Source organism: Schistocerca gregaria, chromosome 6 (assembly GCF_023897955.1).
Source record: "Schistocerca gregaria isolate iqSchGreg1 chromosome 6, iqSchGreg1.2, whole genome shotgun sequence".
NCBI lineage: Eukaryota > Metazoa > Arthropoda > Insecta > Orthoptera > Acrididae > Schistocerca > Schistocerca gregaria.
In genome coordinates this window covers 179,093,090-179,120,458 of record NC_064925.1, presented here as the reverse complement: position 1 = coordinate 179,120,458, position 27,369 = coordinate 179,093,090, and the positions used below count along the sequence as shown (strand labels likewise).

At 43.7% G+C, this 27,369-nt stretch overlaps 1 protein-coding gene across 2 annotated transcripts in view; it reads right to left on the bottom strand.

Moving 5' to 3' along the window:
* Nucleotides 1-11,198: 11,198 nt before the first annotated feature.
* Nucleotides 11,199-27,369, bottom strand: part of LOC126278686 (nascent polypeptide-associated complex subunit alpha, muscle-specific form-like) — a 134,902-nt gene continuing 118,731 nt past the window's right edge. Inside the window, exons 4-5 of one of the 2 annotated variants that reach the window (XM_049978946.1) lie at nucleotides 15,407-17,139; nucleotides 11,199-13,825 (exon numbers count right to left, since the gene is read on the bottom strand). In XM_049978946.1, the coding sequence (XP_049834903.1) occupies nucleotides 12,461-13,825; nucleotides 15,407-17,139 (3,098 nt within the window). In that variant the 3' untranslated portion in view covers nucleotides 11,199-12,460. The remainder of the gene's footprint in view (nucleotides 13,826-15,406; nucleotides 17,140-27,369) is intronic. The other variant, XM_049978947.1, reaches the window with a different exon arrangement.

The following is a 27,369-nucleotide window of genomic DNA, read 5'->3' as shown; positions in this document are numbered from 1 at the left end:
CGTTACACCCCTCTGTCCAGGGTGCATGTACTAATTCAGTTGGATAGGGTGTGAAGCCCATTCTATCCTTTCCTGATGCATGTAGGCCCACAACTGTTTCAGCTGGTCTTTGATATATTGGATACAGATAGATGGGGCTGACATTTGAGCCAGTCGCACATAGCTTCTATTGGGGACAGATCTGGAGATCTTGCTGCCCCCAGGAGTTCAACAACATGCAGACAGCTCATAGTCATGCAAGGTATGAACGAGTACCCTTCTTTAAAATTGGCACCAAAGTGTCAGAGTTCCCTCAGGCGTATCAGCCGTGATCTGAAATCATACTTGATTCTCTAAAAGGAGTACAGGAGTATCACAGCTGTGTCTCTCAAAAACAAAAAAAAAAACAAGAAAAATGGATGAATGGGACCTCTCCCTGTGTCACCGCCACACCGGTGAGCCATCCAAGACTGTGCAGAACCACGATTCATCACTGAACACAATGTATCGCCATTTGTCAGCGTTCCATGTTCCCTGGTAGTGGCACCACACCAAAGGCAGTCGTTCTTGATGTACTGTTAATGGCAGCCTATGTGTCGAATTTTAATTCCCTAGTCCAGCTGTTGCTAGTCTGACCAATGATGCAGGATGACACAGTGTTGCAAGGAACGCATTACTTATTCTCGAACGGCAATGCAGATGTGAAGGGGTTGCAGCGTGCTTAGTTCACAATACGACCATCAGCCTCGGGGTCGTCAGACATGGTCAACTGGAACCTGGACGAGTATGCCTGCCATCACGTTCCCATGCAGTCCGTCATCGAGACACCATCACACCCCAATGCCCCACAAATCTGGATAATACACTATTCGACCACCTAGCCGTATGTAGACCCACAATGACACCCCCATTCAAACTGTCAGGAGCTCCTAACGCTGTGTAACACATGTATGCAGCATCAGCGTTCTTCACAGCGACCTCTTAGCATCTGACACTGTTCACACCCTTCGCACATACTTGATAAAAGGTCATGGATTACCCCTCTTTGCCTGGCTTAAGGCAGTAACTCGACGTGGCATGGACTACAGTCGTTTTAAAGTTCCCTGCAAAAATATTTAACCATTCTGCCTCTATAGCCATCCATAATTGGGAATTTGTTGCCAGTACAAGATTTTGTACACAAACTGACCTTTCGATTATGTTCGATGGGATTCATGTGGGACAATCTGGGTGGCCAAATCATTCACTCGCACTGTCCAGGAAGTTCTTCAAACCCATTGCTATCAATGGTGGCCTGGTTGCATGCCGCAGCCCATTAACCCAAACTACCACCGCACTATCCAGATGAATGCGTTTGTCGTGCTTTCCATATTGATTTCTGCGTTTATTTCTAGCAGTGTTGCTTGTTTGTCAGCACTGACAACTCTACGCAAACACCGCTGCTCTCGGTCATTAAATGAAGGCCGTCGGCCATTGCGTTTTCCAGTGGTGAAAGTAATGCCTGGAATGTGGTATTCTTGACACACCCTGTGGATCTCGGGTAATTAATTTCCTAATAATTACCGAAATGGAATGCCCCATATGACTGTCTCCAGCTACCACTCTGCGTTTGAAGTCTTAAATGCCGTCGTACGCAAATGGCGTTCATGTTTTACACAGGCCAGACTGACAACAAAGGACGATATGAAGGAAAATGCACTCCTCGGGTACTATTGCACCTTTTGCACCTGTTACTCATGCTGGATACCAAAATGTTGACTCCTTGGGGGATATTGTCCCTCCCCTCTCTAAAGTCCTTCATGGGTGGACATTGTCGTCCGTAAACAGTAAGTCGAGATAGACGGAACTGGTCCAGAATTATCTCCCTACCACTGTGCTGTAACGACACCGCTCTGAAAGAGCCTATGCAGCAGTGTTCAGCATTGTGTATAATGCCTACCCAGACCATGACGTCTAGGCCATACCAATGACGTTCATTAACTTTCTGTGGTGTCTGTTTCTCGACGGTGCCGTGAGTGGAGTGAGGCGCATTTAACAGACTTCCAAAGATACAAGCCAGTTTGATTCAATAGCTGCGAACTCATTCTGGTGCAGATTGCTGTACATGTCGGCACCAACGATGCCAGTCATCGGGGTTCGGCGGAAATCCGTGGGTCCTTTCGACGGCTGGCTAAATTGACGAAGGCGGCCTCCATCTATCGAGGGGTGGAAGCCAAGATGACGGTTTGCAGCATCGTACCCAGGGCGGACTGGGGTCGTTTGGAGTAGAGTGGAGAATCTAAACCAGAGGCTACGTCGACTGTTACGAAAATGGTTGTAGATTCCTCGACCTATGCTATTGGGGGGGGGGGGGGAGGTTGTAGGACGCCCCTCGATAGATCAGGGGTGCACTACAAACAGGAAGCAGCTACATGGGTAGCACAGTACTTGTGGCGTGCACATGGAGGCTTTTCAGATTTCACCACAGGAAACAACCGTTGGCCTGAAGTATTACCAGTTCATGACACTGATGTGGGTACGCCAACTGTAAAAATGGTTAGTTTGCCTAAACAGGTCATTCCAAAGGATTTAAACATGCTACATTTCATGTTAGTAAATTGTCGACGTGTCTGCAGCAAGATCCCCGAGTTACTCTCCGAAATAAACAGTAGTAATGCCAATATCATATTAGATACCGAAAGCTGGTTGAAACCAGACATAAATAGCAGTGAAATGTTGAACTCTGATTGGACAATGTTTAGGAAGGATAAGAGTGATGATATGGGAGGTTGTATGTTCATTGGAGTTAAAAGCTTTTAACGCAGTTGAGATCGATACTTGGTCGGACTGTGAAACAGTCTGGATTAAGCTGTCAATCAGACAAGGAGTGACCATCGTATTAGGATTTTTTAGAGACCACCAGCATCCGCAACAAACGTCGCAGAACGTTTCGGGGAAAGTCTTGAGTACATAGGAAATAAATATCCAAAGCCTGCATTAGTTATAGGTGGGGACTTTAATCTGGTGTCCATTGATTGGGAAAATTCCACATTTATCCCAAGTGGCAGAAGCAAAGACTCGTGTGAAGTTATTGTAGGAGCGCTCTCAAGATACAACCTTGAGCAATTGGTTAGAAAACTAACTCGAGATGGGAACATATTAGGTATCTTGGCGACAAACAGACCTGATCTTTTTGAGGAAGTTAACCTAGAAGAAGGTATTAGCGACCATAATTTCGTTGTGGTTTTATGTCAGTGGAAGTTGCAGCAAAACCAAAGAAACAGCGTAGTTTTCTTGTTTGGGAAAGCAAATAAAAGTTTCATTAATGAATATCTTTATAGTCAGGTCCAAGCATTCACCTGGTGACAATGATATTGAGCATCTTTGGTCGGAATTTAAAGGTATAGTCCACCACGTGCTAGAGAAATGTGCCTAGCAAAAATATAAGGGAGAGAAAGGATCCACCTTGGTTCAAGAAACACATTATGAACTTGCTGAGAAAGCAGAAAATTTTGCACAGTCGTTTTAAACGTAATCGCTGCCCCGCTGACAAGTTATGTGAAATGAAAGCAGCTGTCAAAAGGCCAATGAGAGATTCTTTTAACGAATTTGCAAGCAATATTTTATCTGCAGATTCTAAAAATAAACCCAAAAAAATTTTGGTCGTACGTAAAATTTATGTACGCTACCAATAATTCAGTACATTCTCTTGCTGACAGTACGGGTAATGTAACGTATGATAAACAGAAGGCCGAAATTTTAAACCTTGCCTTCAAAAACTCGTTTACGATAGAGGTCTGCTGCACCATTCCCCATTTCAATTATCGAACAAACGCAAGGATGGCTGACAGTGTTTACTGCACCTGGAATTGTAAAACAGTTAACATCCTTAGATGCCAGGAAGGCATCTGGCCCAGACGGTATCACCGTTAGATTTTTGTTGACTGTGCTAGAAATATAGCATCATTCTTGTCCATCATCTATCAGATCCCTGGAACAGCGGATAGTTCCACAGGACCAGAAGAAAGCTCAGGTCACAGCAATCTATAAAAAAGGGTAGAAAATCGGATGCACATAATTACCGGCCAATTTCACTGACGCCGATTTGTTGTAGAATCATGGAACATATTTTGTGTTCAGGCATAAAGACCTTTCTAGACTATGAGAAGCTCATCTGCAGAAACCGGCGAGGTTTTAGTTAACAGCGGTCAAGCGAGACATCTGGGCCTCTTTGTGCATGCTGTACAAAAGACTAGATACCGGCTCCAAGGTTGATGCCATATTTCTCGACTTTCGGAAGGAATCCGACTCAGTTCCGCACTGTCGCTTGCTCCAAAAAGTGAGCGCTTACGGTGTATCAGATGACACTGGATAGAAAGTTTTCTGACTGACAGAGCCGTAACTTGTCGTCAGTAGGGACTCTACAGAAACAGACTGCCCTGGGACACGCATGATATTACGCTTAACAGGTTCGCTGCTTTTTACGATTTACATAAACGATCTGGTTGGCGGTATTGACAGGGACATTAGACTGTTTACCGATGATGCTGTAGTCTACAGGAAAGTAGTATCACACGAAAGTTGTGAACAAATCAGTGAGGATTTGCAGAAAGTAAATGAGTAGGGTAATGAATGGCAGCTACCTCTCAATGTTAATAAGTGTAACCTACCGCGTATAACAAAGCAAAACTCCCTATTAATGTACGAATACAAAATAAATTCCCAGTCTTTGGAAGCGGTAACATCCGTCAAGTACCTGGGTGTGACTATTCGGAACGACCCCAAACGGAATGATCGAATTACACAAGTAACTGATAAGGCGAACCCTAGATTGCAGTTTATTGGTAGAATCCTGAAGTGATGCTGTCCTTCAACAAAGGAAATTTCTTACAATACTTTAGATCGTCCAATCTTAGAGTATTGTTTGTCTGTATGGGACCCTTAACAGTTGGGTCTCATTCAAGAGATTGAGAAGGTGCAAAGAGCGGCTGGATTGGAGACTGGTACATTTAGTCATCGCGAGAGCGTTACAAATCTCTTAGAAAGTTTGAAGTGGGATACATTGCAGATAGACGACGCGCTAAACGAAAGGGGCTGCTCACTGAATTCCAAAATCCGATCTTCGCCAAGGATGTAATGGCCGCTATCGACAGGGGATCTCAAGTTGATTCCGTATTTCTAGATTTCCAGAAAGCTTTTGACACCGTTCCTCACAAGCGACTTTTAATCAAGCTTCGGACCTATGTGGTATCGCCTCAGTTGTGAGACTGGATTCGTGATTTCCTGTCAGGAAGGTCGCAGTTCGTAGTAATAGACGGCAAATCATCGAGTAAAACTGAAGTGATATCAGGTGTTCCCCAGGGAAGCGTCCTGGGACCTCTGCTGTTCCTGATCTATATAAATGACGTGGGTGACAATCTGAGCAGTTCTCTTAGATTGTTCACAGATGATGCTGTAATTTACCGTCTAGTAAGGTCATCCGAAGACCAGTATCAGTTGCAAACCGATTTAGAAGAGATTGCTGTATGGTGTGTCAGGTGGCAGTTGACGCTAAATAACGAAAAGTATGAGGTGATCCACATGAGTTCCAAAAGAAATCCGTTGGAATTCGATTACTCGATAAACAGTACAATTCTCAAGGCTGTCAATTCAACTAAGTACCTGGGTGTTAAAATTACTAACAACTTCAGTTGGAAGGACCACATAGATAATATTGTCGGGAAGGCGAGCCAAAGGTTGCGTTTCATTGGCAGGACACTTAGAAGATGCAACAAGTCCACTAAAGAGACAGCTTACACTACACTCGTTCGTCCTCTGTTAGAATATTGCTGCGCTGTGTGGGATCCTTACCAGGTGGGATTGACGGAGGACATAGAAAGGGTGCAATAAAGGGCAGCTCGTTTTGTATTATCGCGTTATAGGGGAGAGAGTGTGGTAGATATGATACACGAGTTGGGATGGAAGTCATTACAGCATAGACGTTTTTCGTCGCGGCGAGACCTTTTTACGAAATTTCAGTCACCAACTTTCTCTTCCGAATGCGAAAATATTTTGTTGAGCCCAACCTACATAGGTAGGAGTAATCATCAAAATAAAATAAGAGAAATCAGAGCTCGAACAGAAAGGTTTAGGTGTTCGTTTTTCCCGCTCGCTGTTCGGGAGTGGAATAGTAGAGAGATAGTATGATTGTGGTTCGATGAACCCTCTGCCAAGCACTTAAATGTGAATTGCAGAGTAGTCATGTAGATGTAGAAGGATGTAGAGCATATATTATTACCACCAACTTTCATATCGCGCAATGATTACCATTCAAAGATAAGGGAAATTAGAGCTCGTACTGACGCGTTCCGTCAGTTTTTTCCCTCGCGCGATCCGCGAGTGGAACAGAGAGGTAAATATGACTTTGGCGCGAATAGTGCCTTCAGCCACACACCGCTTGGTGACTAGCGGAGTGTGTATGTACTGGTAGCTGTTGCAATGTTTCCGACGATCTGCCTAGGAGTGAGGGGTGTGTTCCTTTCGTCATTGAGGCTACGTATCCATCCTCTTGTGGCTCGTTTGCGACCACCGGCAGGCTCTCTCATATTTCCACCTTCATCGGCCTTTCACTGTCATTGATCGGGTGGTACGAAGCAGCTGTGAGCTGTTCCGCACCAACTGTCAAGCACTGGACGTTCAGCATCTCCTCTTAGTCCTATTTGGTACGGGTCCCACACACTTAAGCAACATTCTAGATTTAGTCGTACCAGTTTTTTTTATAAGGGATCTTCTTTGTAGACTCATTGGCCCTGGCGTCCTAATTAATCTAGGTCTGCCACCTGCTTTACTTGCGAATGAGCATGTGTGTGTTTTATTTCATATCTCTACAAAATGTTACTCAGTTTTTATTTAGGAACTGACTGATTCAAACATTTACTCATTTGAAACTTCCTGGCAGATTAAAACTGTGTGCTGGATCGAGACTCGAACTCGGGACCTTTGCCTTTCGCGGGCAAGTGCTCTACCGACTGAGCTACCCAAGCGCTACTGACGCCCTGTCCTCACAGCTTTACTTCTGCCAGTGCCTCGTCTCTTACCTTCCAAACTTTATAAAAGCTCTCCTGCGAACCTTGCAGAGCTTCTGTAAAGTTTGGAAGGTAAGAGACGAGGTACTGGCAGAAGTAAAGCTGTGAGGACGGGGCGTGAGTCATTCTTGGGCAGCTCAGTCGGTAGAGCACTTGGCCGCGAAAGGCAAAGGTCCCGAGTTCGAGTTTCGGTCCGAGAGACAGTTTTAATCTGCCAGGAAGTTTCATACCAGCACACACTCCGCTGCAGAGTGAAAATCTCATTCCTATTTACTCATTTATTTGGCAGTCATAGAGCACATTTTTTCCTGTGTGAAGTGCAGAATCATACATTTCTGAACTTTTAAAGCATGTTGAGAATCTTTGCAGAAGTTTCCCGTCAGATCACCCAAGTTAAGGGCTTTCGGGATGGACTAGCACTAGCATGGGTAACCATCTGGTCTGCCAAGCGCAGTTGGCAAACGGTGTGTATTCAGCCTTTGTGAGGCTAACTGAGGAGTTACTTGATTGAGGACTGACTTGATTGAGAAGTAGCTGCTCCGGTCTCGTTAACTGACATACGGCCGGGAGAGCGGTGTGCTGACCGCATGTCCCTCCATGTTCGCATCCAGTGAGGAGGATTACATGGCGGCCGATAGGTACCGTTGGGCCTTCCAAGGCCTGTTCGGACGGGGTTTAGTCTTTTGTTTCTTCAGACAATACTTCACAGTAGATAATCGCATCATCTGCGAATACGCTGTGGTTGCTATTAACAGTGTCTGCAAGATTATTAATAAGATGAACAGCGAGTGTCTCTTCCCTCAGGCACACCGGAAATTACTTCTACATCTGCCGGTGATTGGTTAGTTGGTTTGAAAGAAGGGCAAAGGGACCGAACTACGAGATCATCGGTCCATTCTACCTAATAAAACAATGCCACGAGAGTGAGAAATAGTCGAGACATAACACAAAACGGAAAGAAAGGAAAGACCACAAGAACGAAGGAAAGGCAATGAACACTAAAAAGACAAGTGAACAACAGCGATTCGAGAAACAGAAGACAGTAAAACAAGGAAGCAGATTACAGTGACTGGCCGACCACGAAAATGAAAAGGAAAAGCCTGCCACCCTGCAACACATTGAAACCTTCACCCTAAAACCACTAGGGTTAAGGACACAGAGGGACAAATGACAGGCACTAAAACTCAGATCAAATGATAAAACCCACCCTCACGGATGAAACGTAAAACCAAATCACCCGATGAAGCGTTGTCTGCTAAAATGAATGACAACGAGTCCGGCAACTGAAGATGAAGTCGCAGGGCAACCAGAGAAGGACATAGCAGAAGAATATGCGCCACTGTCAACCGGGCGCCGCACCGAGGTGGGTCTTCATGGCACAGGAGGTAGCCGTGTGTCGCCCTTCCATGGCCAATGCAGAGCCTGCAGAGAAAAACAGAGTCCCTGTGAGACGCCCTCATCGTGGTCCCCTTAATGGCTCGCAGTTTGTTGTGCGTACTGAGATTTTGCCATTCCGTCTCATAAAGCTGAGAAATCTTACGGCGTAATAAACGCGGGTCAGTAGCGGAGATTCCCATCTCCAGAAGTGGTTTCCGTGTAGCCTGTCAGCAAGTTCATTTCCTGGGATTCCGAACTGACCAGGGGTCCAGACTAACACCACTAAACGACTGGAGCGTTCCAAGGCATAGATGGACTCCTGGACGGACCCTACCAAATGATGACAAGGGTCAGGCTGCTCAAGGAGTCAGTACATAAAAGGAAAGACTCCCAAGGGCATGAACGTAGATACCGAAGTGCACGAGAAAAGGCCACCAGCTCTGCGTTGAAAACACAGCAGCCATCGGGTAAGGAATGCTGACGTGCACTTAGGCAAAGCCAACGCGACCATCAGTCATCAAACCGTCGGTGTAAACCACTTCAGAACCCCAGAACACGTCAAGAATCTAAAGGAAGTGACAGCGGAGAGCCACAGGGTTAATTTAGTCCTTAGGGCCACGTGAAAGATCCAGACGAACCTGGGGCCGAGGCGTACACCATGGAGGTGTACATGAACGGACCGCAGGTACAGGTGGTAAAGGGAAGGTCTCCAGCTCGGAGAGAAGCGACCGCACGCGAAGCGCAATCGTTAGCCCCGACCTGGGCCGCCGATTCGGCAGATGGATACGATAATTCGGATGCTCAAGGGAACTACGAATGTGTGCCGCATAACTGGCGAGCAGTTGCATGTCTGATCTGTAATAGAGGGAACCAGCCTCCACCAGTACGCTGGTCACCGGACTTGGCCTAAAAGCTTCTGTGTCTAGTCAAACCCCGCAGTGATGTACAGGGTCCAGCAAATTCAACGCTGAAGGAGCCGCAGAACCATACACCACACTCCCATAGCCAATTCGGGATTGGACAAGGGCTCTGTAGAGCTGCAGCAGCATAGAGCGATCTGCACCGCAACTGGTGTTAGTCAGGCAACGGAGGGCATTGAGGTGCTGCAAGCACTTCTGTTTAACTTGACGACGATGAGCGAACCAAGTCAATCGAGCGTCGAAAAGCAGTCCTAGGAATCGATATGTGAGTGAATCGTCATTAAGGCAAAGTGCTGGTTCCGGATGAACGGTACGACGCCGACAGAAGTCCACGACACGCGACTTTGCGGGTGAAAATTGGAAGTCGTGGGCTGGAGTGCATGACTGTGCCTTGTGGATGGCTCCCTGTAGGCGCCGTTCAGCAACACCAGTACTGGTGGTGCAGTATAAAATGCAGAAGTCGTCTGCATACACAGAAGGTGAGACGGAGATATCAACAGCTGCTGCTAGACCGTTAATGGTCTGCCGATGACTCTCCATCCGAGATAACATACAGCGTCCTCTCTAGGACGAAATTCTTAGTGTAGTCACAAATTTCGCTTTATACCTCATACTGAAGAAGGAAATTTTATTAACTTCGAATATAGATTCAGGTGACAGAAAGTCTTTTTCTTAAAGTACTTGTATGGAATGTAGCCATGTATCGAAGTAGGACGTCGACGACAAACAGTTCAGACATGAACAGAATAAAAGTTAGGAATGTGATGCTACAGAAGAATGCTGAAGATTGGATAGAAAGACGACGTAACTAGTGAGGAGGTCTGAAAAGAATTGGAGAGACAAGAAATTTGTGGCGCAATTTGAGTACAAAGAGGATTCGGTTGATAGGACACTTTCTGGCACATAAAGGGATCACCAATTTAGTACTGGGTAAAAATCGTAGAGGCTGACCAAGACATGATTACAGTATGTAGATTCAGAAGGATGTAGGTTGCAGTAGTTATTAGCAGATGAAAAGGCTTGCTGAAGATAGAGCGGGATGGGGAGCTGTATCAAATCAGTCTTTAGACTGAAGGCAACAGCAACAGAAGCCTCATGCTATCGCACTATCGACAATAAGCGTTAGTGTGGCAAATGGGTTTTGGAAATACTGGACGTACCCTCACGTGACAAACGATGGAAACACCTTGGAACACTGTCGAATTTAATATTTTGGTGCAAGTTTTCCTACCTCCTCTGGATACCGATAAATACATCTTTTCGCCCTAATGACACTAGTTCGAGGCTACAACTACTTCGCTACGGCGTAATTCTGAATCTTAACATTTCATACCGCAAAGTAGATAGGACCATGCCCGACGAAGTATAGAAGAATGTTAACCCACGAAAGCTTAGAGCTCTTTGATGAAACTTTGATTTCCACGGGCCAGAGAATCAACTGCACCAAACAGAAAGCGGAGAAATGGACTAGGGTTTTCAGATATCTGGGGAGTTCTTTCTGGCTTAGGGGACTGTGACATTTGATTTCATAGATTTTGCGTATCGTGAGGAAAATTGCGGCACCCTTACTGATGCCATAAGAGGCAGAGGTTTCATTGGAAACTTTCTCGATTGTTCATCCTTAGAGATGATCTATACGATATAGTCAAGTTCGACTTTTGCCACAAAAAATGTATATCAAGCACACTAGAGGTCACCGACGCATAAAAACTTATTTCTCTGAAAAATAAAACCGAAGGTATTCAGCGTTTTCCGAAATTTGTAACACTGGGGGACCACATGTCTCATCGTCCTATGCCACCATTCAGTTACTACTAGGGGACTTAGAAAAGCAGTACACATTATTATAGAACTATTATGGCATTTTATTGAATGCTGCACTACACTTCAAAGTGACACAGGTACATGATATTCATAAACACAGTCACCATGTCTCTGAACATGCCGTCGGTACGTCCTACTGGTCGATCATGGCCATGTGGATAGAAATCTGCTCGTTGGCCACGGAATCATTCGAGAGCCGCTGTGTGTGTGTTCGCAGGATTGGAGAGCCTCTTTCCGCAGATGTCTTTTCAGCTTGCCGAAAAGGTTGGTTGGACACCGCCATCTGCAGTTTGTTTCGTGGCCTTTCTTCCCGACAGCATCACCCGCGTCCGCATGGCACTGGTAAAATTCTTTGCAGCATTTCACTACCACTCGACACGACATTGCCTTTGGTTCGTGTACTACCAGAATTCACAGCCTATCTGTGGGCAGTTCAGACGTTTTGCCCTCTTCCCCGGGTGGCCGCATATTTTAGCTTTGGACTTACTGCGTCATTTCACTCACACAACGCGTTGCACCTGTTATCCGCACCGTAGCAGTACTGTATCTGCACGAAAGCCGAAACACGTGATCTCTTCTGACAATGCACAACTCATGTTACATAGTGGTATTAGCATGGGACGACACGTGTGACATTTTCTGAAGGAATGTCTCTGTCGTTAGCCGTTGCATCTGCATTATAAACATAGCTATTTTTGTCGATGTACTGTATATCAATTCAACCATGTAACTCAACGATACTGTTCTGAACTTTGTTATAGGAGACCACGAGCAATAGCACTCTGAACGTTATCTCGACTGTTACGGCGGGAAAAATGAGGATTTACTTACGGATATCACCTTGTCTTGTGCGAGCGTAATTGAAACGAAGAGTTGACTCTTGTACCTCTTGCAGTTCCTGCGCAGCAGCAGTAACGATAAGGCATATGCTACTATATTGCTCCGAACTATCCACAGCGTCAGCACTGACAATCCATTTGTCCACATACTTCAATATTTCTGACTTAATTTATTCGGTACTCTCTCCAGATGCATTCGAGGAGCAATGGAGACTATTCCTTGACCATATATAAGATGAAATATCCTGTGAGGATAATAGAGATACGTAGAGATTGCTCGTGACGTTTTAAATTTAGCAGCACTGGTTACCGCACTGTCTAGTTCGAGGCATATGGAAGAAATACTTTTTGAATCATTCTCTAGATTATGTACGTCAACAAGAGATTTTTGTCATTCTGCTGTGTTATCTGAACTGGATGCAAGGGAGACAAAGAGACTTTGCGATTCTGTGGGTGTAGAATCTGGCCCGCAACTGTCTTACAGTAGCTCCGGATCATCGTCTGATGAGGCTCTCTCTTTAGCGAGCGACAGACTTGAGGACGTAGACGGCTTAAGAAGACTGGAACTTTCTTGCTGTCGGTGTAACATCTCTGGGACTAAAGACTCATTACGTGTCGTCGCCACAGGCGCTTCGGGAACAGTTACACCTTCCCCGCTGTCTTCTTGGATTTCCATCTCGGTTTCTGACCATGACGAATTTAATTTTAACGACCATGAAGACAGTGCCTCAACCCTTCTGTGCCGGAGAGACAAATTGACACCAGTAGATTCGCACCGCTTCTCGACTCTTCGTTGCACCGGTATCAGAGGAGAACTTACGTCTCCAGTTGTGCTATCGGAGTGCACTCGGTGTATCTCGGAAATTGAAGACTCACTGCGTGTAGTCAACGGAGACCGTTCAATAGCGGTGGATACTTCCCCGATGTTTGACTGTCTTCCCATCTTGCGAACTGACCATGACGTATCGGATTTTAGCGACCACGATGGAAATGTCTGAACGCCTCTGTGCCCAACAGACAAATTACAATCATCAGCAGGCTCCCTTCTGTTCTCAGTTGTTTCTTGAACTGGAAAAACGTCTCCGGTTGTGTCATCAGCATGTTCTCGGTGTATTACTTCTGGGACGGAAAATTTACCACTAACCGTCGGTAAAGACAAATCAATAGGCATGCAAGTGTCATTGTCTTCAGTGTCTTCAGTCTTACACCATCTCCATGGTCTATGATATTTCGATGAATATGAAGGCAGTGTGTAAGATGGGGATTTGCGCTGTTCGGGCAAATTGTCACCAGCAGGGTCACACTGATTTTCAGATGTTTGTTGTACTCGACTCGTAGCATATCCGTCTCCAGCTGTGTTACTGGGAACGTTACGCCCTACCACGTGGGTTACGACGTGTTCGGTGATGGCGCTCTGCGTTTCTCTGTTTTCTGTCTCCCTCTGGTCCTCGTAGGACATTTCCTGCTGGTGCTGTTCACTAGGTAATATCATATGCTTTTTCCAGTGCTTGGAATTGAATTGAGCGCCCTTTCTGTCCGAGTTTGGGGGATTTGCGCGTCCGTAGTCTGTAGGATTAGAACGGAGATAACTTCGTGTTGCAGTAGGCGGACTGGAACTTCTGGATCGACCCCGTGACCCAGTGTATGGACTGGGCCAAGTAGAGCCACTTCCCAACGACGAACATCGACCTCGTGGAAGATCCTCCGCTTCTGGCCCTTGTCCCGATGCTGACCCAACATCGGCAGTTATTACTTCAGGGGAAGCTGCTACAGCAGCATCACCACCAGACTGCGATCCACTGCTTTGACGCCTCCTAGGCTCTTTAACAACGAAGGGTGATGTCTGTCAACAGAGGAAATTACGTAGTAAATCATTTGCAAATAATAGTCTTCAAACTGTGTGTGTAGCTCATTTATAATTCTCAATAAATCTCTTTATGAAGCCTTGATGAAGGATAGTCAAATTTAAATCCTCATATCAAGAAAATGAAGTTACATATTACATCTGCAGTCGTGCTAGAGACTGAAATACCCTCATCGCAGCAAGCATCTAGACAATAATAAACAATGTCATACGCCCTTTGGTAAAGTGAAGACGGTCTGTTCCTTTTTGTTTTGCTCGCACAACTGCAAGCTACGGTTCTGTAATGCGGGTATTTCAATGTGTGTGTGGTTTGCAAGCGTGTACCTACAATTAAACAAAAATTTAATTAAGAAGTTTTGTGAGTACCTCTCTTAGAAAAGGTGAAGGGATCCATTAACAGACATACACAGATGTCAAGAAATACCTAACAGTACGTTAGAAAAAACACTACACTGCTGAATTTAACTCATTGAAATTGACAGAAAAGACACTACTTTAGAAAAAAAAAGCTAGTACTCTACTGTGTATGTAACTAAAAGGAATCTTCCATCCTTTCTTTTAAATAGTTTCTGGATAGAATATCTAAAAATTTGCTTTTAATTAGGTGGTGGTGGTGGTGGTGGTGGTGGTTGTTAGTGTTTAACGTCCCGTCGAGAACGAGGTCATTACAGACGGAGCGCAAGCTCGGGTTAGGGAAGGAAATCGGCCGTGCTCTTTCAAAGGAACCATCCCGGCATTTGCCTTAAACGATTTAGGGAAATCACGGAAAACCTAAATCAGGATGGCTGAAGACGGGATTGAACCGTCGTCCTTCCGAATGCGAGTCCAGTGGCTGTTAATTATATTTTTAATCAGAAGGAATTGCTGCACTTGCGCTTGGGCTATGTTTGGAGAGTGTTTACAACCTTTGAACACACCGCACACCAGAGATAGTCAGCACGGTTCTTACCTCCAAATAGTGGATGTTACTGCTTCTGTGGTGACAGTAGGGGGTTTGAAAAATGTTTTCATAGAATTTGGAAGAAATACTTTGCAAATATTTATCATTATGTGCTTCATAAACTTCGAAAGGTAAGGTTACTTCCCTACTACATAGATCATTACTACTGAGGAAGCAGCAACCAGTTAGGAAATTTTACTACTTACTGAGATACAGAAGTGGGCGGTAGATAAAAGTTGACTACTGGTGTTCTAAATTTTAAGACAAGGAAGGAAAGAGCATGAAACTGAGTTGGTGTAAACCGCAGTCCATCTGAAACTGGTTCTGTGTTTAGAAAGAAATACCATTTTAGATTTATTCGAAACTAAACTTATGACTAAAAATATCTGCAGTGGCAGCCCCTGAAATGGCCCCGTGAGCCGTGCACAGGCATGAGAGCCATAATGCACACCGTTGCAGTAGGGGGGGGGGGGGGGAGCGGAGAGGGGTATGGGAGGAGGGGGGGGAGAGGAAGGCCAGGGAAGGTAGGGGGAGGGGGAGAGGCGACAGGGGAAGGTCAGAGGGTAAAAGGAGAGGCCAATTTGGTTTAGGAGGAGTCAAGCATGATGGAAGTGACTCACCTGTATCCCTGCCAGGTTCTGAATCTCTGTTTTCGACTGGTTTGTAGCGGTTGTGGTGCTGCCGCCATCAGTTTCCCCGTTATCTGTTGTGGGCTGTGGCTCTTGCACTGAAGATGTTAGCTCGACCAGAAGTGGAGCCGTGCTGGGAAGATGTGAACACTCCGCGTTCTCACTTGAATTTAGCTCAATTTCCTGAAGAGCAGAGTTCATAGAGTCTACTGTTTGCACCAAATCATCTAAGACGAATGTGACGGAATCATCATCTGAAGTACCAGTTCGTGAGGGTCCTTCATTGTCCTGCTGCTGAAGAATACGCTTCCTCACAAGAGCTTTCTTGCTGTTCTCATTGCTTTTCGAAGTGTACGTCACCCAGCAGATCGGATTTCTGGGCCCACTGGAGATTTTCCACTCTGGTGATGTCTTTACATGCTGCTTCTTTGAACGGTCCATGGCTGCTTCTTCTTCTTCTGCTTCTTCTTCGAAAGCTGCCACAATTGCCTGACGAGCCAGCATAGCTGCAGAACGCCTTGATCGACGTTCCGGAGTCGTTTCTCCCACTTTATCCGGCCCCGTGCCAGTCCACTGCTGAATGTTGTTTTCAGCAACAATCCATGTCCCTTCTGATGAACCTTCTAAGCTACTATGTGACAATCCACTAGCGCTTTGTCTCTTAGATTGCGAAGTTGATTCCAGTGCTGAAACTGTCTTCAGAGGAATGGTAGTTACCGAAGTTTTTCTCATTCTCTCCTTACGAAGTTTCAAGATCAACCTCTGGGCTTTGTCCTTATTGGTCTGACGCAGATCAGAGGCCTTCTTCCGATGCTCTGATGCTTGAACTGAATTAGACGTCTGTTTATGCAAAAAAGGTGCTTTTCCCTTGGCAGTACTTTTCCGCTTCGGCTTCTGAGCCAAAAATGGAGCTGTCTGTTTCGGAGCTCTTTGAAGGCAAAAAGCCAGGTCAGATGTCACAGGGATATTTGTGGGTATGGACAACTCTGTTTTCTTCAGAGTTTTCTTAGTTTCACTAAGAGCTTTTTGTTCTACAGAGCACTTGACAGACCGTTTCATGGAGGATGTTTTTCTACCTTCGGACATCGTAGCTAAAATGGCGGCTTTCAAAGCAGACTGACCTCTACGTTTCTTCGTCACTCCTGCAGTTGATGTGTCAAGGATGGCAGCTTTCAATGGGAGGCGATCTTTACATTTCTTTGCCACTCCTCCAGTCGAAGTTTTACTAAGTGTGGCGGCTTTCAGTGGACGGTTATCTTTACGTTTCTTTGCCACTCCTCCAGTCGAAGTTTTACGAAGTGTGGCAGCTTTCAGTGGCTGGTTATCTAGACGTTTCTTTGCCACTCCTCCAGTCGAAGTTTTACTAAGTGTGGCAGCTTTCAGTGGCTGGTTATCTAGACGTTTCTTTGCCACTCCTCCAGTCGAAGTTTTACTAAGTTTGGCAGCTTTCAGTGGCTGGTTATCTAGACGTTTCTTTGCCACTCCTCCAGTCGAAGTTTTACTAAGTGTGGCAGCTTTCAGTGGCTGGTGATCTTTACGTTTCTTTACCTGTCCCTCAGTCGACACCGAGCTCTTCCGCGGAGGCCGACCTCTTCGTTTCTTAACCAGTTCTTCATTCAATGGGATGCCTCGCTGCCCCTCCGTTGGCGATGCACTCACTATGTCTCTCAGCGATGTTTCGGTAACAGCAGCCTCCGCACGAGAAGAACTCCAGAAGCCGCCTGCTACATTATGATTTCGTATTACAACACTAGGACAGACTATTCTTGGAGTTTTAAAACCATCTCCTTTACGCGGCACTTGACAGTGATAAATGATTCTGGAAACAAATGCGAAGTATTAATACAAACATTCGTATTAACAACTGGGTTGGGTGAAGAAAATCAGCAAGTTTATGTGAAAATAGACCGTCATGTAAGACCGACGGAAGGTTCTCAGCTTTCCTGACTGGAGGCAATGGATACCACGACTTTTCACCGAGTTTCGTAGCGGTTACTTTCCAGTGGAATGTCCCTGTTTGCCTCCAAGAACACTACTTCCCTCGTCCCCTTTTTTGGATGTGGTGATGTTAGTTCATTTACGTATGTTGCCAGAAACCAAGAAATAACACAAGGAATAAGCAGATGGTGTGCTAGATGATGGATACGTAATATTCTACGTTACACAGCACTTGATGCTGCACACGGACGTCTTTTACTGAAGCCTGGTGTTTGGTGCGGTAAGATCGCGGCGTCAAGAAATCTCTATAGTACTACAATTTTTCGAAACGAAAATGGTCTAAACATACTCTGCAGTTGAGAAAATATTTGCGTACTAATTAAGTTTAACACATACATTGTAAAATGTGTTATGTTACGTTTTAAGTACACATGTAGCTTTCTTGAGGGACGAAAAAAAAAAGTTGGAAATTGGTGGTAAGGACTGTGGGAGCAAACTGCTGAGGTCATCGGTTCCTAGGCTTGCACACTATAACTTACTTTAAGGACAACACACACATCCATGCCCGAGGGAGGACTCTCAACTCGGAGGGCGCGGGGGGGGGGGGGGGGGGGGGGGGAGATCCGCGAGAAACCGTGACAAGATGCCCTATATCGCACTGCTGCCAAACGCACCTCTTAAGAACACTCGAATAGAGACATTTGTTACCAACGACAAATAGCAGCTTCTATTTATAGGAGCATTTTCATACCAAGTCTGCTATATGAATAAAAACCGAAGTTGATCGAAACTGACTAAATACGTATCGGTAAGCTGCGTCTATTAATAGATTTATTAAACCCCATACAATGTATATACATTACCTGAGCATTGTCGATGTTTCAGGTAAGACGAATTTTAATTTTTTACGATTACATGCAGTACAAAAGAAATACGTAAGGTGCTTGTAGCTTTGCTTACACTAAGAAATGTTCCTTTCCTTGAAGTTTACGTCTCCTGTACGGAAACTTATAGCCCAACACGCCGCATGTGTTGACCAATCTGTCATAACTCTGAAGTTAATCCCCATTTCTTACGACTGTTTTATCGACAAAAAGCTGTTCACACGTACTTCACCTCGCCGCCATTTTGCAGTTCTATAATGCTGGCTTCAGTGTCGCCAGTGATTGACAATCTAGTAATGTATGTCTCTGATATGGCAAGGAAAGCGTTTTTGAAGAAGAGAAATTTGTTAACATCGAGTATAGATTTAAATGTCAGGAAGTCGTTTCTGAAAGTATTTGCATAGAGTGTAGCCATGTATGAAAGTGAAACATGGACGATAAATAGTTTGGACAAGAAGAGAACAGAAGCTTTCGAAATGTGGTGCTACAGAAGAATGCTGAAGATTAGATGGGTAGATCACATAACTAATGAGGTGGTATTGAATAGAATTGGGGAGAAGAGGAGTTTATGGCACAACTTGACGAGAAGGGACCGGTTGGTAGGACACGTTCTGCGGCATCAAGGGATCACAAGTTTAGCATTGGAGGGCAGCGTGGAGGATAAAAATCGTAGAGGGAGACCAAGAGATGGATAAACTAAGCAGATTCAGAGGGATGTAGGCTGCAGTAGGTACTGGGAGATGAAGCTTGCACAGGATAGAGTAGCATGGAGAGCTGCATCAAACCAGTCTCAAGACTGAAGACCACAACAACAACAACAAAATGTCTCTGATGTCGTACATTAGTTATTTACATCTGGGCCACAGATAAATCAGTGGTGGCAATGTAAAGCATCAGCGAAGAACATACCTCTGTAGAGTCAGCGACTATTAGGGAAAGATTGAATTGATACACCAAACAGAAAAGATCCAAAGGAGGACAGCACTTGGCGTAACAGGTCCGTTTAGTAAGTACGAAATCGTCTTTAAGATGCTCACCCAACTACAGTGGCAGTTGCGACAAGAGATGCGTTGCTTCCTCCTAGGTATATTCCACCTTGAACACAACTTAAGAGAGATTCGAGCTGGGACGGAAGCTTACAGACAATAGTTCGCCCTATGCACCATTCCCGCTGGAACATGCGGGAAGTGAGTGAATGACGTAACCAAAGTACCCTCCGTCTCCAGCGTAAGGTGAGTTTCTGAGTATAGATGTACCGGTAGGTATAGAAAGCATAGTAAAGGAGTCAGTAGAAATATGGATTCACTATTATTTCGTCAACAGAGACTTGGTCTTCAGCTCAGTTTAGCACGGGATTCCGCGTTAATGCTTATACGCCGAACGCACGCCTGTCGATGGCGTATTAAGAATGGCAAAGCAAGGAATGAAATTATGCCTCCAGCCTCGTCCCCAACGCTCCTCCTTACGAACAGGCTAGACACCCGACGTCTCAGACTTCCTGAAGCTCCTGCGGCTTGCTGGCGAAACGGATGTCAGATTACAGATCAAACGGTCCTTTTCTTCACTTTATCGCTTCTTCCGCTCATGTTTTGAGAGCTGTGTAAGTACGTGCACTGTGATTTGGAGTCCACGTCGAACTATAGGCCGCCCTAGAACTGGTTATACAGGTCAGTTCAAAAACACGAGTAAGGCAAGACGAGGCCGCCGCCAACAAGACTGTACCTAGCAAAACATTACAGTGAATAAATCAGCCGTCAGACTGGTCAGCTTTACCTTAACCTGACTAATGTGGTGGACATGCTGCGGCTCTTTAACACTGCCACGCCTTGAACACCGAGAACTTTACATAATGTGTGGATGCTTTAGTCGGTCACTGAATTCTGGGCATAAAACTACATTTCCCTGAACCAGAAAATATGAAGGCAATTTCTGTGGCGTTTCACGTCGCATAATATGCTACGAAATAAACCTTAACAGCTACTCCATTGGGTGAATGATTTGCTGTCAGATCAACGAGGGGAGGGTATGATTCACGAATTCCAATATAGATTACTGTTGTTCAGTCTGAAGACAGCTCTCCACTGTATTGTACCCTGTACAATCCTCAACATAGCTGGGTAACTGCTGCCGCCTACACCCATCTGAGCCTCGTTATTCTGTTCCAACCATTGTCTACTGTAACACCTACAACGCCTCTCGGTGTTAATAAACCAAAATAGCTCCCAAATTAGCTCCCATGCCCTCGAAATATAAATTCAGAAAATGTCCCAAAGCCCCTCCACAAGTAGTAATTTACGAAATAGAAATGAGAGACAAATAGAGGGTAATCTATAGTAAAAAAAAATAGAAAAAGAAAAGAATTTTAATCATAAATTTTGGAAGCATGGGAGGGGGAAAAACGATAGAAATGGTTAAATTATTAGTTATTTTTATATATGAGGAAATCAATATTATAGTCACAGAACGTAGGTCTAACACCAAAGACAGCGTTTACTAAAGTACAAATAGACATACAACGCAATTATGATACTCCAGTCTATCTTCTAGTCTGTTCGAAGTCAATTAGGACGTACAGCTTTAGGAAGCAACAATAGGAGCTTTATTAAACCAGGGCCCAAGATTAAATCGCGACGAGTTTGTTTTTTGGGAAGCATTAATTTCAGATCAGAATTAGAACTTTTGTCATATTAGAGGAACGGGGAGGTGATCAATAATCTCTGACTAACGTCACTTCGTGTGAAGATTTAAATACTTTACGGAATTAACGATTTATGGACAGATTCGGACTTTGCATTGTGGTAGTTGAAAAGCTTTACTTCACCCGACTAGTAATCATAGTTCGTGACAGTTTATTAATATTAAACGGGAATAATCTTTTTAGCGAAAGTGACAGAACATTTTTTAGTATCTCTGATATTGACGGGATTCTAGATTAGATACTTATTCAAAGAACCCCTTTGAATGCGATCGTGTGAATGAAATGATTTATTAATAATTATTGTTAAATAAAATAAGATGTTAATTTGAAACTAACTATTCGTCTTGAACTTTACTTCGATTTAGGTTCATAAATAATTAGGTTACGTGATTTTCACCAAGAATAAACTGTAGACTAGTAACTGAAACAAGTGAACGAGAATCTATTGAAAACACTAGTATTAATTAATTTACTTATGGTTTTTTCCTTCAGAACTGGGAAGACAATACGTGTAGTGACTCACTGGGGTTAATTTAAGAACTAGCCAGGATAAAACGAAACCCCTCAATACCAGTAAATGTATAGATAAATTAACATTCCTACTTCCGTGCAAGATACGGAATTCGGGACAGAAAAAAAGGGTCGCTACACTACCTCTACAATTTTTCCCTCTACACTTCACTGAATTAACACTTTCCTTGATATCTCAATGTGTGTCCTTTCAGCGGCTGTCTCATTTTAGTCAAGTTAAAGGTTACTAGCCGTCTGGTTTGCCTCCTCCCGTTTACGTGCTAAATCCATTTCCTGTTGTTACGACTGACGATAGGCAGGACACTTTAGTTTCATCTTGCTATAAGTCTCATCACTTTATTTATTGCTGGGAAATTTATTGCATAAAACTTCAGTGGTTGTCACTAGAAGCTTGCAGTTCTGTAAGAATGTGTGAGAACCGCTCAGTTCGTACAGAACTCAAAGTAACCGGGGGAAAAGTAGGGGGAAAAACGGCTTTCAGAGACTGTTCCAGCTTACGCGTGACACCTGAGAGGGTTCGCAACCCACGGTTTGGCTCTGCAGACGACTAGAGGCGATTGTATCAAATGCTGGCTGCCACCCAATAATTTATTGTGAGAAATTACCAGTCTCTGAATGTCTGCGCCTACGAGGTGAGAGGAGAAGCCTCGCTGAGTTCCCGACGAGTGGAACGGGCTTCTGGAAATACAGCCGGGTGCAAAAACGGTCTCATTCACTCATCGGATACTGCCATGACGGGAATTTCTAGAGTAAACTAGCGAGGAGGAAGCACAGTGACAGGCCCGCGTACTGATTACAAATGGCGGTTTTCAGGCTATTGGTGGGAAACAGTAGTTCTTTTACTGATTGGCGGTTGTAGCCGGAACAGCAAAAACAGCCATGTCTGAAGCACGGACACGTGAAGAACGCACTTGGTTTGGATGTGGAAGGTGAAAGGTGAAAGGTCGCTGGTTTTAGACTCTAAGGTCTGACTTAAGACGGTGTGTGGAACATCTCTATGTCCAAGTCCTGGCGAGCGAGATTCTGATTCTTCACTTAAGGTCATCTTACCGCCACGGCATATTCGTGAGAGTATGCATCAACACTGCTGTTAGATACGCGTTGATGCTTGCAAATATCACGTGCCGTTGCCACAGTACCGTTAATCCTATTTCTAGTGATAGTGTCGTCCTCCGACTAAAACATGTAGTGGGTCGCATTTGTATCAGTGATTGAATCTGCAGCTAGGATACAGTAGTGTTCTCCCAATTGCTTCATACTCTTGTTGCAATAACATTTTTTGACAGCCATGTGACATTCTTGTGCTACGTCATTGCTTTTAATATACTAAAACAAATTTAATTTTGTTACTATTCAGGTTTTGGCTGCGCGAAGACTTTTCCATAACGTTTCGGGTGTGCAGCCGCAAGAAATCTAATATTTCGCCCGTATAACGTTCAACCACCTTCAGAGTGAGCCGAAGGCTGCCGCTCCAGTGCTCGCTTCGTCGCTTTATACTCGTGTACCGAGCGACTGCGCATGCGGCCACAGATGCAAATGCACCAGAGACGTGCACAATGCGCGAGTTGTATTTATGACTGCAGTCGATGTGTGTTGGCATACAGATGTATCATTGTGAGCTGCACTGTGAAGACGTCTTTGTGAGTTTATTACAGCCAGTGCCGGATTCCATGCTTTATCAAGACCGAAACCACTATATTTATTAAATTCGTCGTAAGCGAATTTCAATTGACTCCTTCACTATCGAGTCCTAAAAGGATGATGTAGTTGCCAAAATTTCGACGTTGTCATACAACATACTGTAACCATTATCAATACAGTGCTCTGCCACTGCCAACTTGTTAGGTTGTAAAAGCCGTGTGCGCCTCCGGTGTTCTGTACATCTTTCTTGGACAGTACGACTTGTTTGTCCGATGTAAGAAAGGCCACAGTCACATGGAATTATGTGAACTCCAGATTTTGGGAGGAGCAAATCATCTTTGACGGAGCCCACGAGTGTAGCTGTCTTGGGTGGAGGACGAAAAATCAGTTTTACTTTTCGTCCTCCACCCAAGACATATGCACTCGTGGGCTCCGACAAAGATGATTTGCTCCTCCCAAAATCTGGAGTTCACATAATTCCATGTGAATGTGGCCTTTCTTACATCGGACAAACAAGTCGTACTGTCCAAGAAAGATGTACAGAACACCGGAGGCGCACACGGCTTTTACAACCTAACAAGTTGGCAGTGGCAGAGCACTGTATTGATAATGGTTACAGTATGTTGTATGACAACGTCGAAATTTTGGCAACTACATCATCCTTTTAGGACTCGATAGTGAAGGAGTCAATTGAAATTCGCTTGACGACGAATTTAATAAATAAAGATAGTGGTTTCAATCTTGATAAATCATGGAATCCGGTACTTGCTGTAATAAACTCACAAAGACGTCGTCACAGTGCAGCTCACAATGATACATCGATATGCCAACACAGATAGACTGCGGAGTCAGACAACTCGCGCATTACGCACGTCTCTGCCGCCGACCAACGTCTCTGGCGCATTTGCATTTGTGGCCGCATGGGCAGTCGCTCGGTACAGGAGTATAAAGCGACGAAGCGGGCACTGGAGCGGCAGTCTTGCGGCTCACTCTGAAAATGGCTGAACGTTATACGGCCGAAATATATTTGTTGTGGCTGCACACCCGAAACTTAATGGAACAAATTTTATTTAAATTTCATTTGAAGTAACTTGATTATTATTATTATTATTATTATTATTATTATTATTATTATTATTATTATTATTATTATTATTATTATTATTATTTTATATGATATTGTATTATTGTATTATTGTATTATTGTATTATTGTATTATTATTATTATTAGTCCGCCCCGATAGCTGAATAGTCAGCGTGATGGACTGCCGTCCTAAAGGCCACGGGTTCGATTCCCGGCTGGGTCGTGGATTTTCTCCGCTCAGGGACTGGGTGTTTTGCCTTCATCATTTCATCCCCATCGGGCGCGCAGGTCGCCCAATGTGGCTTCGAATGTAAAAACCTGCACCAAGGCGGCCGCACCTGCCCCTTAAGGGGCCTCCCGGCCAATGAGGCCAGACGCTCATTTCCATTAGTCAATTGAACAGAAATATCCATTCAGTAAGTTTTTATAGTAATTTACAACCGTAGGATTCCACGTTAGGATCATTTTTAAGATAGCGATTCCGTTGGGCAGTTTAAATTTTACGTCGTGTCTTACTGTGTATGGGATGGAGTCTGGTCATTTCCATCATTCTGGTACGATTTCACATTCACACACCGCAGGGTTCTGTTAAGTTGCACCATAAATTTCTTGTCTCCCAAATTCAATCCAGTACCTCATTAGTTATTCCATCCACCCTTCTCAAAACCTATTCTGACCACCTCTGAACCGCTTATTGTCGAAGTTTCACTTCTGCAGAAGGCCATAATGCGGGTGAAGTTCTTCAGGAAAGGCTTCTTAACACTTAAATTTATTTTCGACACTAGCAAAATCCTCTTTTTCATGACTGACTCATTTGATAATACTAGTCTGCGTTTTATAGCTTCTCTACTTCTGCTGCCGTCACCTATTTTGCTGCTCAAATGGCAAAACTCACCATCTGCTTTAAGTGCAACACTTCCTAATCACACCAGTATCATCTAATTCGACTACATTCAGTTATACCAGTTTGACTTTTGTTAACAATCAGTAAGTCATTTAACGCAATGAAAACTCTCTTCAACAGCCGGCTACCTTCTCAAAACACTTATCTGATAAATCTAATCTTATCGACGTCATTGTCACAATAGAGCTCTGGAACTTCGTTCTGAGTGGCCAACTTTGAAAATTGGATCTAAAAAATTAATGCAACTTGTTCGTGTCGTGTGTCCATTGTCTTCTGGAAGTATAAAAAAATATTTTAAGTTGGTATCCCTTAGACCCTTGTGCTCGCAGCGACCGTTCAGTTTTCAGTGACAAAATCAGTCATTTATTGAAGCAAATTTAGATTTTGACTACTACATAGTGTAACATTACAGGACATATTGGGACATATTGAAGTATTCGATACTGTAGACTTTTAGGGGATGTCGATACAGATATGCAAAATGTAGAGGGAAACTTTGGTGATGTTTAAATATTGTACTGTGTCAATATTAGGACATTTTGCACAGAAAGAACAAAAATAGAATTAATGTAAATATATATTAGTGTTAGTAACCTATTTTCATTCAATTTTGTAATTATATTTCATTTTGTAAAAGAAAGACTCACTGTTTGCTGTAGCTCTGATTAATTGTATAAATTATCAGTTTTGAGCTAAATTATTTCGTATAATATGGACAAGATACTTTTAAAAACTCACCAGCTAAAGAGAAAGTCTGTAAATTAACGTTTAATGCACACTTCTGGAACTTTATATGGAGAAATTCTATATTATTATCGCAAAAATACGAAAACTTGGGAAAACTGTTTCATAACCTAATTTCGAAAGACGATTTGTATCAAGAAATATTGCTAAAAAGATTTATTTACGTTTTGAAACACGATTTAAATCTTTTTACATATAAATAGTTGTTCTAAATCACTCAAGAAATATCCAGAATCAAATGTCAAGATATTTCTGGAAACATCGGTACAAATCTGGTGAAGGTTATCCAGAAGCTGGTAGAAAAGTGTTATAAGGTCTATTTGGAAATTATGCTTGTAAGAATTTATATGTACTGATCCTTTTACTTATTTTAATCTGTACTAAAATTCTGTAATGTCTAATTTAGTTTTAAGTCGTGAATTGCTATCGTATTGTAAACAAAACATTGCCAAAGACTCATTATTTGGAAAGGTATTAATACACCTAGGAGTTGTCAGTTGCCAGTTCGGATACGCAGTGCGGTTAGCTCAGAGTCAGTTGTTGAGTCTGTGAAGACTGTCAGTTCTGTTTGTAAATAAACGTGTGTAATGAAGAATTACTTGTTGTCAATATGAACTCAAAACCTTTTGCACGAAGCAGACACCCCCTAATGCAACGTTTTAATTTGGTTGAGGAAGCTGGGATCGCTATAAGTGCAAACAAATTGAAGTGGAACGTTTTAATTTGGTGTTGAGCTGAAATGTTATAATAGCCATCGTCAGTGCAGTTACTGAAGAGTGACTTAAGTTCCAACTTGTCAGAGGATTAACATCGATACGTGACTGATACAAAACTGCGTACGTCACGGAAAGGCTTTTATCATTTATCAATGTTTATCCTGTGACACGTTGTGGCTTATGTCACTCACTGGTGGTTATTTTGTTTTAGGGTGTACACTGTTAATCCCTATCGACTGGAGAGAATTAAAAAAGGGACGTGGAGAAAGGTCTATAAAATAGTCAGTAGATAAACGGAGGTCCAGAACTAAAAATTAAATGGCATTCGCCATATTGCCACTGTGGATAAAAAGGAAAACGAGGTTGGTTGGATGGTTTGTGGGATTGAAGGGACCAGACTGTTACGGTCATTGGTCCCTTTTTCCAAAACTTCAAGACAAAAGGAATTAAAATCACAGTGTGACAGTGGTTTGCCGACCATAGATACAAAAAAGGAAAAGCCAACCACCTAAAAACAAACTAAAAACCCAGTCTAAAATCGTAGGCCAAAGGCCATACTCAAAACAAAAAAAACATTCAGATTAATTGATAAAAACTCCCTGCCCGAATAAAACGCAACACTAAGCCTGCCACGGCAGTGTCACCTGTTAAAAGGGCAGGGAGCGTATGAGCAGCGCGAACTTTTTTTTGTGGTTATAGGGCGCACAACTACAATGGTCATTAGCGCCCTGACTAATTTAGGAATGTACCGCGAGGCACAAGGTTAAAACAGCAACTAAAAGGGTCAACACTATAAAAGACGTATAAACAGGC